At 42.4% G+C, this 15,931-nt stretch overlaps 1 protein-coding gene across 1 annotated transcript; it reads left to right on the plus strand.

Annotated features, from left to right (window-relative positions):
* Positions 1 to 111: 111 nt before the first annotated feature.
* Positions 112 to 7,741, plus strand: tmem59 (transmembrane protein 59). Its single transcript, XM_046862808.1, has 8 exons — positions 112 to 330; positions 486 to 591; positions 672 to 766; positions 988 to 1,140; positions 2,584 to 2,659; positions 2,836 to 2,959; positions 3,875 to 3,992; positions 6,940 to 7,741. The coding sequence occupies exons 1-8, from the start codon at positions 187 to 189 to the stop codon at positions 7,090 to 7,092; spliced, it is 969 nt and encodes a 322-aa protein (XP_046718764.1). The 5' UTR covers positions 112 to 186; the 3' UTR covers positions 7,093 to 7,741.
* Positions 7,742 to 15,931: the final 8,190 nt, after the last annotated feature.

Genomic DNA, 15,931 nt, shown 5'->3' on the forward strand with positions numbered 1-15,931 from the left:
TTATCGCAATAGATTCGTTACTGAATGATTACATTGCAATATATTTACTATAATTATAATTTACTGTATATGTTCCGTGTAATAGTGTCAGCGAACCCGGAAGTCGCGCGTTTTCTCGCGATACTTGGCAGCGCACCAAGCGGAAGTGGAGCAGTGTTTGTTGTGTTGGAGCAGAAACGGTCGGAGATGAAGTCCGTCTGCTTTTTTCTGACTTTGAGTTTTTCAGTGTTTTTCTGTTGCTCTGCTTCGGCTTTCGATGGAGTTCTGGGCAGCACGTCTTCGTGTCACAGAAGCTGCCGGATGACTTACAGCCTGCACACTTACCCGCGGGTGAGTTAGCATGTGCAGCTAACAGGTGGATTAGCGCAGCTGTTTTCCTGCTTTTCTAATCAGTTTATATTTCAGCTCTGAGTAATCGGTAATAAAAGTCTCTATATGACTGTGTGCTGTTGTGTTTGGAATGACGCCTGCTGGATGTGTTGCAGGAAGCTGAGCTGTTCGCCTGTCAGAGAGGATGCAGACTTTTCTCCATTTGCCAGTTTGTGGGTGACGGTGAAAACCTGAACCAGACCAAATCCGAGTGTGATTCTGGTAAACACCAAGCCCCTTTATTTCAGTGGTTTGATCCACATGTCCCAAGTGTTTACACTCGAACCGGTTTCTTTCTACAGCGTGTCATGAAGCGTATGATGGAGTAGATGAAGAGTTCGCCTGCAGTCTCGGCTGCCAGAACCAACTTCCATTCGCTGAGCAGCGACAAGAGCAGGTTCAGAACTATACTGCAGGAACATGTGCCTACATCACACATTATAATACATCATTTAATATCAGGATAATCACAGTAGGAAGTGAAACAGTGATCAGTTTAATAATGAAGAATTAAAGTGAACACAGTGAGGAACAAAAGCTGAACTACTCTGTTCAAGTTCATCATCATAAAACACGTTTCGTTTCCTCACATCCATTTTTTTGTGCTTTTGTTTGAAGTTGTTGGCCATGATGCCCCGAATCCACCTGCTTTACCCCCTCACCCTGGTAAGAGGGTTCTGGGAGGACATGATGAACCAAGCCCATGAATTCATCACCACATCCTGGACCTTTTACTTGCAGGCAGATGATGGCAAAGTTGTTGTTTTCCAGGTGAAATTTCATTTTTTTTCTGTCATTCCAAACACTGTATCTCAGATACTTCTCCAAAAACAACATATAATAAATAAAACATGCTGATCCTCCTCTATTCAGTTTAGTCTTTAATAAGGAAAATTGTCCCAAATATAAATTGATCACGTAAACATATAGGGACTAATTGCTGATTTTTATAAGTTGATCTATACGGAGCGTTTCAGTGGCAACATTGGCAAAAAAAAGAAACCTCCCTGAGATGGTATAAGGAAGAAAATCATTTTATCCAGCTGATGTAGAGATTAACGTATTTTCCGGACTATAAGCTGCTACTTTTTTCCCACGCTTTTAACTCCGTGGCTTAAACAACGAAGCGGCTAATTTTTGGATTTTTCCTGTGTTTTTCCCGGTTTCACAAACTTCAAACCAAAAAACTGAACCCCATAACGTTAGACCAATGAAATTGCTGAACGGGTTCAGGTGAACCAATGAAACTCTTAATATTAAATCAGATGCGCTCCCACTGAATCGGGCCGCACCACATCATAAATATGGATGATGTTCCTCTGACGTTTGACCTGCCGCTCACTCGGACTGTCTACAGGAAATGCGAATCATTCGTCACGCTGAAAACAACCGGGCATGAAAACACACTTCACCTGTGTTCTGAGCTGCACGGCATCGGGAGAAAAGATTCACCGATGGTAATTTTTAAACACACGACGATGCCAAAAGATAAACTCTCGAGAGAAATAGTTGTGAAAGGAAGGAGGAAGACAGTGAACAATGATTTTCTTGGTAGGCTGCTGTTTAGATACAAGCCGTGTAACAGACACTGTCTTTCATTAAAGCCTGTGTAAAGTTCATTAGTTTCAGTGTAGACACGGCTCATTTATGTTCAAAATTAAAATCTTTCTAAAATTCAGTGGGTGTGGCTTATATTTGGGTGCACTTTATAGTCCGGAAATTACGGTATACACACTTGTAAATTACTGCTACAGCCACACAACAAAACTGATTCTTTATAAACACATGCAATATATGTGTGTTTTATAAGTGAAGCCACTTCCCCTCGGGTCTCTGTGAATAGTGTGTGAATACTGTGATTGGCTGGAAGTTTCCAGTGTGAGTTCAGATTGTTGAACAAACAGGTAGTTTGCAGTCAGTTGAATCATCGTTGTAACTCCTGTAACACCTCACACCTGGATTATCACCTACTAAGTGTTTTCTTGTTGTATAATAACTTTAGAATGATCATTGTGTGCTTATAACTGTTTAAAAACACTTATTTACACGATGAACCTCATAACCCAAAACAACAAAATAAATAAAACATGATCATGATTTATTTAATTGCTTTCAAAAGCCCACTGTCTCTTTACAACATTAATCAAAATATAATCTCGTATTTGTATAGGAAATTATGATCAGTAAATTGTGGTCCTCTTCATTTTTTTCCAGACTGGACCACAGGTTCAGTTTGTGTCTCAGATTGACCAGCAGAGGGAGGAGCTGAAGGAGGAACCTCAGAATCCAGGTATGAATGTCCTTACCCATAATCCCCCCTCCCTGTCTCTTCTGTATTTATACCTTTTCTGATGGAAATGACAAAATTTGGGAGGGTAATGAGATTATAAACACCTGTATTTCTGAGTTTACAGTAATGTGAATATCACACAGAAGATGAAGCTGCATGTTGTTTCACTTTTGCAGATTTTGGGATTATTGAGCCGGTTTACAGAGAATACAGCAGCTTTAGTCAGGAGAGACTCGGCGTTGTAGCCCAGGATCAAAGTGTCTCACAGGACGACTACAACCTCCTCAACTGTCTCTCCAGGTGTGTGTGTGTGTGTGTGTGTGTGTGTGAGAGAATGTGAGAGAACAGGACAAGTCTATAGGACATGATTTCCTATAAATGTGGGAAAAATAGAATGTCACAGAGGAAAACACCTACATTGATCTTGGTCTAAACAGGTGTAACGAATTTAGCTCAAAAAGGGAAATACCTATAAGTAATTATAACAGGTTATAATTAATCATAAATATTTAGATTAGAATTAACAGTAATAGAATTAATGTTACAATTATTGCATCTGTTTGTCCACCAAACAGACAGCATCATCTTTCCTTAATTCTACAGCAGGGTTATCCCACCCGGCCGAGAAAGACACGACCCCCCCTTTACACCGTACAAGTAATTTTGCATGTAGCAACATCAAAAGTATGCAGTGAAAATGTGAGCAGACATACTGGAGCCGAGTTTAGAGCATGAACCATCTTATCATTTGAATGCCCCTTTGAAGTCAACTAGAAGTGGTCTTTTTATTGTCTTTGTGTCATTGAGGGAAGATACTTAGACGCAAGACCCCCCTAATATAACTGCAGACTGTGAGGCCCAGTCGGTGATTGATATGCAGATGTTAAAGGTTAAAGGTGGTGTCGGGGAACTGCGTCCAGCTAATCAACAAAATGATCCTACCCAGACCTTACACAGGTGAAGGTGGTGTTTTTATGGTGTTTGATAGACACATGGTTGTTCCTTTTGCTTTTATTAAATAAACTCGGTAATGTAACTATGAAAATTTATTTGGACCCAATAAATCTATACATGTCCAGATGTTCCACTTTATTTTCAATGAAAAATGCTCTTTTAGCGTGAACAGCCGTCAATGCTGAATTTGTTGTTTAAATTCATAAATTAATGTTATAAAGTTAAGGGTTTTTTTGTGTGCGCGCGCACACGCTTGTTTAGGAGCCCGTGGATACCTGGTTGGATTTTGACCACTACTCTGGTTCTGTCGGTTCTTGTTCTAATTTGGATCTGCTGTGCTACGATGGCCACTGCTGCAGATCAATACGTCCCTGCTGAGGTACATAACCCTAATTCCCTAAAACCTCTGACTCGTGATAATTAATGCTGCACACATATAGCATGCAGCAAAGACAACCTCACACACACAACACTTACACAACGACTCTTACACAACACTGATCATAAATGTTGCACAATATCATAAATAAATCACCTTGCAGTGCTCATAGTCAGTAGGGTTATTGTAGGGTTAGAGTTTAGGGGAGGTTTAAGAGTTAGGGTTTAAGGCAGGGTAGGGGTTTAGAGTAGGGGTAGGGGTTAGGGTAGGGGTTTAGAGTAGGGGTAGGGGTTTGGAGTAGGGTTTAGGGGTTAGGGTAGGGGTTTAGAGTAGGGGGTTTGGAGTAGGGTTTAGGGTTAGGGCAGGGGTAGGGTTTTAGTGTAGGGGTAGGGTTTAGGGTAGGGTTTTAGGGAAGGGAAGGGTTAGGATTTAAGGGAGGGTAGGGGTTAGGGTAGGGTTTAGAGTAGGGGTAGGGTTAGGGCAGGGTTTAGAGTAGGGGTGGGGTTAGGATTTAAGGCAGGTAGGGTTTAGAGTAGGGTTATGGGTTGGGATTAGGGCAGGGTAGGGTTTAGAGTAGGGGTAGGGATTAGGGCAGGGTAGGGTTTAGAGTAGGGGTAGGGTTTGGGGTTAGGGCAGGGTAGGGTTTAGAGTAGGGTTATGGGTTAGGGATTAGGGCAGGGTAGGGTTTAGAGTAGGGGTAGGGATTAGGGCAGGGTAGGGTTTAGAGTAGGGTTAGGGATTAGGGCAGGGTGGGGTTTAGAGCAGGGTTATGGGTTAGGGATTAGGGCAGGGTTTAGAGTAGAGATAGGGTTAGGGGTTAGGGCAGGGTAGGGTTTAGAGTGTAGGGATTAGGGCAGGGTGGGTTTAGAGTAGGGGTAGGGTTAGGGTAGGGTTTAGAGTAGGAGTAGGGATTAGGGCAGGGCAGGGTTTAGAGTAGGAGTAGGGATTAGGGCAGGGCAGGGTTTAGAGTAGGGGTAGGGCTAGGGGTTAGAGTAGGGGTGGGTATAGGATTTAAGATGGGGTAGGGTTTAGAGTAGGGTTAGGGTTAGGGTAGGGTTTAGAGTAGGAGTAGGGATTAGGGCAGGGCAGGGTTTAGAGTAGGAGTAGGGATTAGGGCAGGGCAGGGTTTAGAGTAGGGGTGAGGGATTAGGGCAGGGTTTAGAGTAGGGGTGGGTATAGGATTTAAGATGGGGTAGGGTTTAGAGTAGGGTTTAGGGTAGGAGTTTAGAGTAGGGTTTAGGTGTTAGGGTAGAGTTTAGAGTAGGGGTAGGTATTAGGGCAGGGTTTAGAGTAGGGGTGGGGTTAGTATTTAAGGGGTTAGGGTAGGGTTTAGAGTAGGGGTAGAGGTTAGGGCAGGGTGGGGTTTAGAGTAGGGGTAGAGTTAGTGATTAGGGCAGGGTTGGGTTTAGAGTAGGGGTAGAGTTAGTGATTAGGACAGGGTAGGGTTTAGACTAGGGTTGGGATTAGGGCAGGGTAGGGTTTAGAGTAGGGTTAGGGATTAGGGCAGGGTAGGGTTTAGAGTAGGGGTAGGGTTAGGGATTAGGGCAGGGTGGGGTTTAGAGTAGGGGTGAGGGATTAGGGCAGGGTAGGTATAGGGTTAGGGGTTAGGGCAGGGAAGGGTTTAGAGTAGGGGTAGGGATTAGGGCAGGGTGGGGTTTAGAGTAGGGATAGGGTTGGGGTTAGAGTAGGGGTAGGGATTAGGGCAGGGTGGGGTTTAGAGTAGGGTTAGGGGTTAGGGTGGGATAGGGTTAGGGCAGGGCAGGGTTTAGAGTAGGGGTTAGGGCAGGGTAGGGTTTAGAGTAGGGGTTAGGGATTAGGGTGGGGTTTAGAGCAGGGGTGAGGGATTAGGGCAAGGTTGGGTTTAGAGTAGGGATTGGGTTAGGGCAGGGTGGGGTTTAGAGTAGGGGTAGGAATTAGGGCAGGGTAGGGGTTAGAGTAGGGGTTAGGGCAGGGTGGGGTTTAGAGTAGGGATTAGGGCAGGGTAGGGTTTAGAGTAGGGGTTAGGGGTTAGGGTGGGATAGGGTTAGGGCAGGGCAGGGTTTAGAGTAGGGGTTAGGGCAGGGTAGGGTTTAGAGTAGGGGTTAGGGATTAGGGTGGGGTTTAGAGCAGGGGTGAGGGATTAGGGCAGGGTTGGGTTTAGGTAGGGATTGGGTTAGGGCAGGGTAGGGTTTAGAGTAGGGGTAGGTATTAGGGCAGGGTAGGGGTTAGAGTAGGGGTTAGGGCAGGGTAGGGTTTAGAGTGTAGGGATTAGGGCAGGGTAGGGTTTAGAGTGGGGTTAGGGCAGGGTGGGGTTTAGAGTAGGGGTTAAGGATTAGGGTAGGGTTTAGAGTAGGGGTAGGGATTAGGGCAGGGTTGGGTTTAGAGTAGGGATTGGGTTAGGGCAGGGTAGGGTTTAGAGTAGGGGTAGAGGTTAGGGCAGGGTAGGGTTTAGAGTAGGGGTTAGGGATTAGGGCAGGGTGGGGTTTAGATTAGGGGTAGGGATTAGGGCAGGGTAGGGATAGGGTTAGGGGTTAGGGTAGGGTTTGGAGTAGGGGTTAGGGATTAGGGCAGGGTAGGGTTTAGATTAGGGGTAGGGATTAGGGCAGGGGTAGGAATAGGGTTAGGGGTTAGGGCAGGGTAGGGTTTAGAGTGGGGGTAGGTATTAGGGCAGGGTAGGGTTTGGAGTAGGGGTTAGGGCAGGGTAGGGTTTAGGTCAGGGTAGGGTTTAGAGTAGGGGTAGGGATTAGGGCAGGGTAGGGTTTAGAGTAGGGGTAGGGATTAGGGCAGGGTAGGGTTTAGAGTCAGGGTAGGGGTTAGGGTTAGGGTTGGTCCAACACAGCAGCCCGCATTAACTTGTCTTTTAACGTCAAAACCTCAACACCATAAATAATCTCTCAGTAATATTGATTTTATAATTTTTTTTTTTTAAATTTTCACAGTACACTGTGTATTTGTTTTATCTATATAGAAACTGAGTATTTATGGAGACCTGGAGTACATGAAGGAGAAGAACCTGAAGCCATACCCACAATCCTCTCTGTTGATTGTCAGTTCTTTGGTAAAGGAGGATGAGGCTGAAGCTCTTCCCCCTAAACTCAGTGTGGATCTGACTCGTGTTTAATTACATTTTGGTCAGAAGTACAAGTAAATTGTTAGGGTTTAGGGGGATTGGATTAAAGTCAGGGTGTGCTTCATGTCTTCATTTTACACTTTCTTTAGAGTTAGTGGGAACTATTTCTTCAGCACATTATGCTTTTAAGAGAGAGAGAGAGAGAGAGAGAGTGTGTGTGTTTGTGTGTGTGTGTGTTGAAGATGTAAAAATAGCCATGCGGGTCGTGCACTGCTTTAAGTTTTATGATTGCATTGTTTCCTTCATGATGTTTAGTTCTGGTACAGGGGGGCTGTTATTTATAGATTCAGGGTTTAACATTAGTTTTTTCCACATAGTTTAGTCTTTTCCACATCTCAAATCTGTCCAAGTCTGTAAAAAGAGTAGGACGTGTGTATAGAGAACAGTGTTTGATATCAGCATTTCTGTCACACTTCTTTATGAAACAAAATTAGAAAATGACACTTGGTTTGTGGAAAAGTGCAAAAAAAAAAAGAAGCATTTCATCGATGTGGTGTTAGATTCTGTAATGACTTTCACTAAAATCCAAACACATTCACATATAATCATCAGTCACACAAATAAAATGGTGATTTATTAAGGTTGGGTTTATTTTTTTTTAAATGATTCCAATAAACACAATTAAATGGGAAAAATACAATGTTTGTGTTATTGTATTTTGTTTGTATGTGTGTGTGTGTGTGTGTGTGTGTGTGTGTATGTAAATGCACATGTATATATCAGAATGTATGAATCAGAATAGGTATAATCTGACAGATATAGATACAGATATATATAAATAGGTAAAAGTAAGTTCTCACAACTCTGCATGTTTCAGGCTATGAGCTGGTGAAATGTTCTTTTTGTGACCTTTTGTGAGTGTTTGTGAAGGAATTTGTAGATGTTAAATTGAATCCTGTGAAAGAAGAGTCACCTCTGACTCCATCATTAGAAATATTAAAACAAATATTTGTCTTTTATTTATTTATGTAAAGCTGCTTTGGGACAAATTCCTCTGTGAAAATCTTAAATTATTATATAATAAGGATTTTTTTTCAATATTATGTATAATTTAAATTACATTACCCTGGTCTCTCCCATATATATTTATACAATTTTTGCCATATATATTTGTTTGAAAAATCTGAGGTATTTAATTCAGTTTTGCTAAATATGTTCATCCAGTGTAGAATTCTTTTTAGTTTTTAGGTGGCGTTTGTTCCTTTCTGGAGAAAAAACTGATTTTTCCCTCTTGTCCCGCTCTAAAGTCTATGTTTTGAGTGTGGATTCAAATTAATTGTTTTACATCACAACGTCTCTTCAGAACATTCACAGAACCTCATCTGGAACCTGTTTAGATGGTTTTCTTTTTATTAATTATGTTTATAATAGAACAGAGATGTGTTAAACCGGTCCCTTCTTTTGTTCCCTTGTTTTGTGCTTGTATTTACTGTTTGCCAGGCACGAGAGAAAGTCCAGTGTGAACTCCTTGTCACACTTCCAAATCCTGGCAGGTTGAATACCCTTCAGGGTGAAACCTACACACGGGACAAAATTGTTAACTAAATATTTTGTTAATTTATAGTTTAATTATTTTAACACGTTACAATCAGTCACGCTCCCTGAGATCTCAAAACTCTGGGCTTCAAGTAGTTCCCCGAATAGCCAAGTCCACTAAAGGTGGTAGAGCATTTTCTATAGAATGAATGAATAAATAAATAAATAAATAAATAAATAAATATATATATATATATATATATATATATATATATATTTTTTTTTTTTTTTTTCTCTATAGAATATATATATATATATATATAATATATTCTATAGCACTTTTTACAACACACATCGTCTCAAAGCAGCTTTACAGAAATCAACAGTGAAGGTGAACGGTGTGTGTTTATCCCTGATGAGCAGCCGTGGTGACTGTGGCAAGGAAAATCTCCCTTAGATGTAATGAGGAAGAAATCTTGAGAGGAACCAGATTTAAAAGGGGAACCCATCCTCATTTGGGTGACATCAAGAGTTTGATCATAAATCTTTCAACAATACAGAACACTGGAGAGTGAGAACTAACATGAGCACTGAAGTATAAGATTATAAGTAATGATCTTTTTACAGTCTTAATGCTTATAAAACTAGGAGCTACTGAGCTCAACATTTGTGATCATCACAGATCCAGCACCAGCTTCTCCAATTGGCACTGGTACGTCTCTAGATGGTTCTGGATATTTGCGAGTTCTGCATCTACTCCTTCAAAGGTCCATAATCTTCATTAGGTGGGACGTGACTGGAGCTGGCCAACCCTCAGGGTGTCTCGGGATGGGGAGAGAAAGAGAAGCAGTGGAGAGGAATTAGAGTAGCTGCTGTTCATGATATTAACAGCACAAGTTGATAATGTGCATGTGATCAGATGTTCTGGAGCACAAGGTTATGATATGTGATGTGTGTTATGTGTAGGCTTTGCTAAAAAGATATGTTTTTAATCTGCACTTAAACTGGGTGAGTGTGTCTGAACCCCGAACACCGTCAGGAAGACTATTCCAGAGTTTGGGAGCTAAATGTGAAAATGCTCTACCACCTTTAGTGGACTTTGCTATTCTAGGAACTACTTGAAGCCCAGAGTTTTGAGATCTTAGGGAGCGTGACTGATTGTAGCGTGTTAAAATAATTAAACTATAAATTAACAAAATATTAAGTTAGGGGTACCATCATATTTGTCCAGTCCTGTTCCATGAGTTTATTTTTTAAAATAATTCCGTTGAAGCATGGTTGAAAAGCAATGTGTGACTTTCATTGGTTAACAATCATAGAATTTTTATTAGGGCCCAAGCACCGAGGAGCAGGCCAGAATGGCTTGCACCAGAGGTGCGAAGCCCTATTGTTTTCCTTAGAATTTATTATTATTATTATTTTATTTATTTATTTATTTTTTTTTTTTTTACACACATTGGTCATTAGAGGTCCCTTAACATACTCAAAAACTCTTGAAATTTGGCACACACGTCAGAGTCCTTTGTCACTAGGGCCTTAGAAAGGCTGGTATACAGGCGTGGCAGGGGGGCTCTGTAGCGCCCCCTGTAATTAAAAAACAAACATTCGTGCACAGATCGGGCAATTATGTTCGCACATGTACGAGAGTTGGTACGCATATAGACCTCATTGAGCCGAACAACTTTCGCCCTCTAAACTATGAGCTACGCCCAACAGGAAGTCAGCCATTTTGGTTTGTTTTATAAGTGCATGCGGTGAACTTTTAAATACTCCTCCTAGGGAATTCATGCGATTGACATCAAACGTGGCGAACATGATGGCGAGACATTGGACTTGCTAAATTGCGAAGGATTTTGATATCTCGAACGCTGCTGCCATGGCGAGGCGACAAATTTATGGCGGTCGGAGAACAGGAAGTGTTTAATATCTAAAGCAAAAAATGTGTTATTCGGACGACAAGCGGTGTGTATGTTCGGCCAAGGATTCCGATCGCATCGATGTGCCTATTGTGAATCTCGGACATAGCGCCACCAACAGGCGCCAGGAAGTGTGTCAGTCACAAAAGGTGGATTTTTTGACAGTTGCATGTGGTGAACTTTTAAATACTCCTTCCAGGATATTTATGCGATTGACACCAAACGTGGTCAACATGATGCTGAGACATTGTAGATGATAAATTGCGAAGGATTTTGATATCTTGAACACCGTTCCCATGGCAACGCCTCAAACTTTACTTTTATTTTAGGCATATTTAAGCATTTGGCATGCACTTTGTGTGCCTTAACATGCTCGAAAACACCGTAGATTTGGCACAGACGTCAAAGTCGTCTGCCATTAGGACCGTTCAAAGGCTGGAACATAGGCGTGGCAATAGGGCTCTGTAGCGCCCCCTGTAATGCAAAAACAAATATCGGTGCACAGATGGGGCAAACATGTACACACATGTAAGAGAGTTGGTATGCATATAGATCTCATCGACCAACAACTTTCACAATCAAACCTATTAGCTCCGCCCAACAGGAAGTCGGACATTTTGGATGGTTTCATAAGTGCATGTGGTGAACTTTTAAATACTCCTCCTAGGGAATTCATGCGATTGACATCAAACATGGTGAACATGATGCCGAGACATTGCACTTGCTAAATTGTGAAGGGATTTTTTTATATTTTGAACGGTGCTGCCATGGCGGCGACAAATTTATGGCGAATTCAGAGAAACAGGAAGTGTCTAATATCTAAAGCAAAAAATGTCTTATTCGGATGACACGCAGTGTGTATGTCCGCCAAGGATTCGATCGCATCAATGTGCCTATTGTGAATCTTGGACATAGCGCCACCAACAGGCGCCAGGAAGTGTGTCAGTCACAAAGGTGGATTTTTTGACAGTTGCATGTGGTTAACTTTTAAATACTCCTCCTAGGATATTCATGCGATGGCAAGACATTGTAGATGATAATTTGCAAAGTGATTTTTGATATCTCGAACGCTGTTCTCATGGCAACGTCAAACTTACATTTTATTTCAGGCATATTTAAGGCTTTTGGCATGCTTAAATTAACTTGAAATTTGACACATACATCACATTTGTCGGCTGTTAAGTGTGTCCAAAAATTGTCGGACAAGGGTGTGTCTCTTAAGTGGCCCACTAGCGCCCCCGTTTGTCTAAAATGTGGGGTTTCTTTTACTTACAGTCCCCAAATGGGTCAGTAACAACATAAAATAGTCCACTGATATTTACCCACTTGATGCACTTGCACCCGTGCATTGTTTTCTGGGGGCACCGTATAGCGATACACAAATGTGCGAGGCCGCCATCGCTGCTTGTAGCTATATTTAGGGCCCGAGCACCGAGGAGCAGGCCAGAATGGCCTGCACCAGAGGTGAAGCCCTATTGGTTTCCTTAGAATTTATTATTTTAGGCCCGAGCACCGAGGAGCAGGTCAGAATGGCCTGCACCAGAGGTGCAAAGCCTATTGTTTTCCTTAGAATTTATTAGGCCCGAGCACCGAGGAGCAGGCCAGAATGGCCTGCACCAGAGGTGCGAAGCCCTATTGTTTTCCTTAGAATTTTTTTTTTTTTTAATTTTTTTTTAAATTTTTTTTATTTTTTACACACATTGGTCATTAGAGGTCCCTTAACATACTCGAAAACTCTTGAAATTTGGCACACACGTCAGAGTCCTTTGTCACTAGGGCCGTACAAAGGCTGGTATACAGGCGTGGCAGGGGGGCTCTGTAGCGCCCCCTGTAATTAAAAAACAAACATTCGTGCACAGATCGGGCAATTATGTTCGCACATGTACGAGAGTTGGTACGCATATAGACCTCATTGACCTGAACAACTTTCGCCCTCTAAACTATGAGCTCCGCCCAACAGGAAGTCAGCCATTTTGGTTTGTTTTATAAGTGCATGTGGTGAACTTTTAAATACTCCTTCCAGGATATTTATGCGATTGACACCAAACGTAATCAACATGATGCCGAGACATTGTAGATGATAAATTGTGAAGGGATTTTTGATATCTCGAACACTGTTTCCATGGCAACGCGTCAAACTTTACTTTTATTTCAGGCATATTTAAGCATTTGGCATGCACTTTGTGTGCCTTAACATGCTCGAAAACACCGGAGATTTGGCACAGACATCAAAGTCGTCTGCCATTAGGACTGGTCGAAGGCTGGAACATAGGCGTGGCAATAGGGCTCTGTAGCGCCCCCTGTAATGCAAAAACAAATATTGGTGCACAGATCGGGCAAACATGTACGCACATGTACGAGAGTTGGTAGGCATATAGATCTCATCGACCCGAACAACTTTTACAATCAAACCTATTAGCTCCGCCCAACAAGAAGTCGGCCATTTTGGATGGTTTCATAAGTGCATGTGGTGAACTTTTAAATACTCCTCCTAGGGAATTCATGCGATTGACATCAAACATGGTGAACATGATGCCGAGACATTGCACTTGCTAAATTGTGAAGGGATTTTTATATATTTTGAACGGTGCTGCCATGGCGAGGCTACAAAGTTATGGCGAATTCAGAGAAACAGGAAGTGTCTAATATCTAAAGCAAAAAATGTCTTATTCGGATGACACGCAGTGTGTATGTTCGGCCAAGGATTCCGATCGCATCGATGTGCCTATTGTGAATCTTGGACATAGCGCCACCAACAGGCGCCAGGAAGTGTGTCAGTCACAAAAGGTGGATTTTTTGACAGTTGCATGTGGTGAACTTTTAAATACTCCTTCTAGGATATTCATGCGATTGCCACCAAACGTAATCAACATGATGGCGAGACATTGTAGATCATAATTTGCAAAGTGATTTTTGATATCTCGAACGCTGTTTTCATGGCAACACGTCAAACTTACATTTTATTTCAGGCATATTTAAGGCTTTTGGCGTGCTTAGATTAACTTGAAATTTGACACATACATCACATTTGTCGGCTGTTAAGTGTGTCCAAAAAGGTCGGACAAGGGTGTGTCTCTTAAGTGGCCCACTAGCGCCCCCGTTTGTCTAAAATGTGGGGTTTCTTTTACTTACAGTCCCCAAATGGGTCAGTAACAACATAAAATAGTCCACTGATATTTACCCACTTGATGCACTTGCACCCCGTGCATTGTTTTCTGGGGGGCACCGTATAGCGATACACAAATGTGCGAGGGCCCGCCATCGCTGCTTGCAGCTATATTTTATTTTTACTTTTGTCAGATTAAAGTTTTTTCTGTGACCATTGTGAGTTTTTCTTTCATTGACCGAAGAGTACCAACAATTTTGTCCACGTGTGTAGATACCTTAAGCACAGGATCTGTGCTCGCAGAAGGCACTATATAACATTACGTGCCAGAACCGATCCCTGAACAGGCTGCCGTTTGACCACTCCATGAACATGGCCCAGGTTCCACTCACCTGTGGCTGCAAAATTCTAGGATCATGATGTGGATGGCACAAAACTGTGTGATGCTGTATTGAGGACTCCACGCCATTTAGCCAGTTTACGGTGTGACTACGCTCAGCCACTTGTATGGTGTCAAGCCTCGATGGTACCTGAGCAAGGCTCTATGGGTCTTACGTTGTTAGGATGGTGTTGGATTGTGAGATCTTTCTTGACCTTGCAGCATTGATGCATTTGGTCGTAACATACTCTATGGCCTGGTATGGGACATACCCGATGCTGGCCAGTTCAATTCAATTCAATTCATTTTTATTTGTATAGCGCTTTTAACAATGAACATTGTCTCAAAGCAGCTTTACACAGATAATGTGGTGATTAAAAGTAAATATGTTCTTTGTAAGTAAGTTTGTCCCTGATGAGCAACTTTGGCAAGGAAAAACTCCCCGAGATGGCATAAGGAAGAAACCTTGAGAGGAACCAGACTCAAGAGGGAACCCATCCTCATCTGGGTTGCACCAAATGTCCATTTAAAGCAGATATACAATGTTGCGGGGTACAGTGATGATGATCAGAAGCGAACTGTATTCCTGAGTCAGTGTAGCAGACTGTTGACATTAACTACAGTCCAATCCATCCTCAAAGCACCCGTTCTACTCCGGAATTTCATGAAACCACCCAAGGCGTTGATGAGAAACCATCCCAAGCTGCACAGAGTGGCCTCCAGTCGAAGAGAACACTATCCAGAGGCAGGCCTGGACAAAGTGGGAAGATCCACGGAGGTGAAAGGGGCAGGAACAGTGGTCACTGGAGCCTCAGGAGCATGTTTAACTCGACCGAGAGAGAGAGAGAAGGATATGGATTATTAAGTGTCCTTATTCGTGTATGAAAGTTAATGTTACTGTGCAGTTTGGACTCCGGCAAGACTCGCTATGGCAGCATAACTAAAAGGGAGAACCAGAAGGTAACACAGACATAAGGGATCTCTGGGATAAGAGACAACCCACCACACCGTCAACAAACCTGAGTGAACGTGTGAATCTGAGGGGACGACAGCATACAAATATCCCAGTTCACCAAACACACTATATCCATGTTCCCTCCAGATCTGAGCCTTTACCTAAGAAAAAAATCTACTGATCAAAGGCTTGACTAAATAAATAGGTTTTCAACCGCAACTTGAACACTGAGACTGTGTCTGAGTCCCGAACACTGGTTGGAAGGCTGTTCCATAACTGTGGGGCTTTATAAGAGAAAGATCTGCCCCCTGCTGTAGTCTTCATTATTTGAGGAACCAACAGATAGCCAGCACCTTTTGATCTAAGTAGGCGTGGAGGATCATACTGGTACAGAAGTTCACTCAGATACTGCGGTGTGAGAGCGTTAAGTGCTTTGTACATCAGTAGTAGTATTTTATAATCAATGCGAGATTTAATTGGGAGCAGTGTAGATGATTAAAACAGGGGTGATGTGGTCATATTTTCTAGATCTAGTGAGGACTCTCGCTGCTGCATTCTGAACTAACTGAAGCTTATTTCTGCACTTATTTGCACATCCAGACAGTAAAGCATTACAGTAGTCTAATCTAGAAGTAACAAAAGCATGAACTAGTTTTTCTGCATCCTGTAATGACATCACTATTTCTAAGGTGAAAGAAGGCGATCCTGGTGATATTATTCATGTGAGACTCAAAGGAAAGCCTAGGGTCAATAATCACACCAAGGTCTTTGACAGCTGTACATGCTGAAAAAGAAACACCATCCAGAGATGCTACATATTCAGAAAGTTTACTTCTAGCTGCATGTGGTCCTAGTAAAAGTACTTCTGTCTTATCTGAGTTGAGCAGAAGAAAGTTATCAAGCATCCACTGTCTCATCTGACTTTGCTGAAATATACAGCTGTGTATCATCAGCATAGCAATGGAAGCAAATCCCATGTTTATGAATAATTTCACCAA

This window comes from Silurus meridionalis, chromosome 12 (assembly GCF_014805685.1).
Source record: "Silurus meridionalis isolate SWU-2019-XX chromosome 12, ASM1480568v1, whole genome shotgun sequence".
In the NCBI taxonomy this organism is placed as follows: Eukaryota; Metazoa; Chordata; class Actinopteri; order Siluriformes; family Siluridae; genus Silurus; species Silurus meridionalis.

Coding starts and splice junctions, on each gene's coding strand:
- tmem59 (XM_046862808.1), top strand. CDS start 187: ATGAAGTCCGTCTGCTTTTTTCTGACTTTGAGTTTTTCAGTGTTTTTC. Junction 592..671: donor CAAATCCGAGTGTGATTCTG/GTAAACACCAAG, acceptor TTCTTTCTACAG/CGTGTCATGAAGCGTATGAT. Junction 2,960..3,874: donor CTCCTCAACTGTCTCTCCAG/GTGTGTGTGTGT, acceptor ACGCTTGTTTAG/GAGCCCGTGGATACCTGGTT.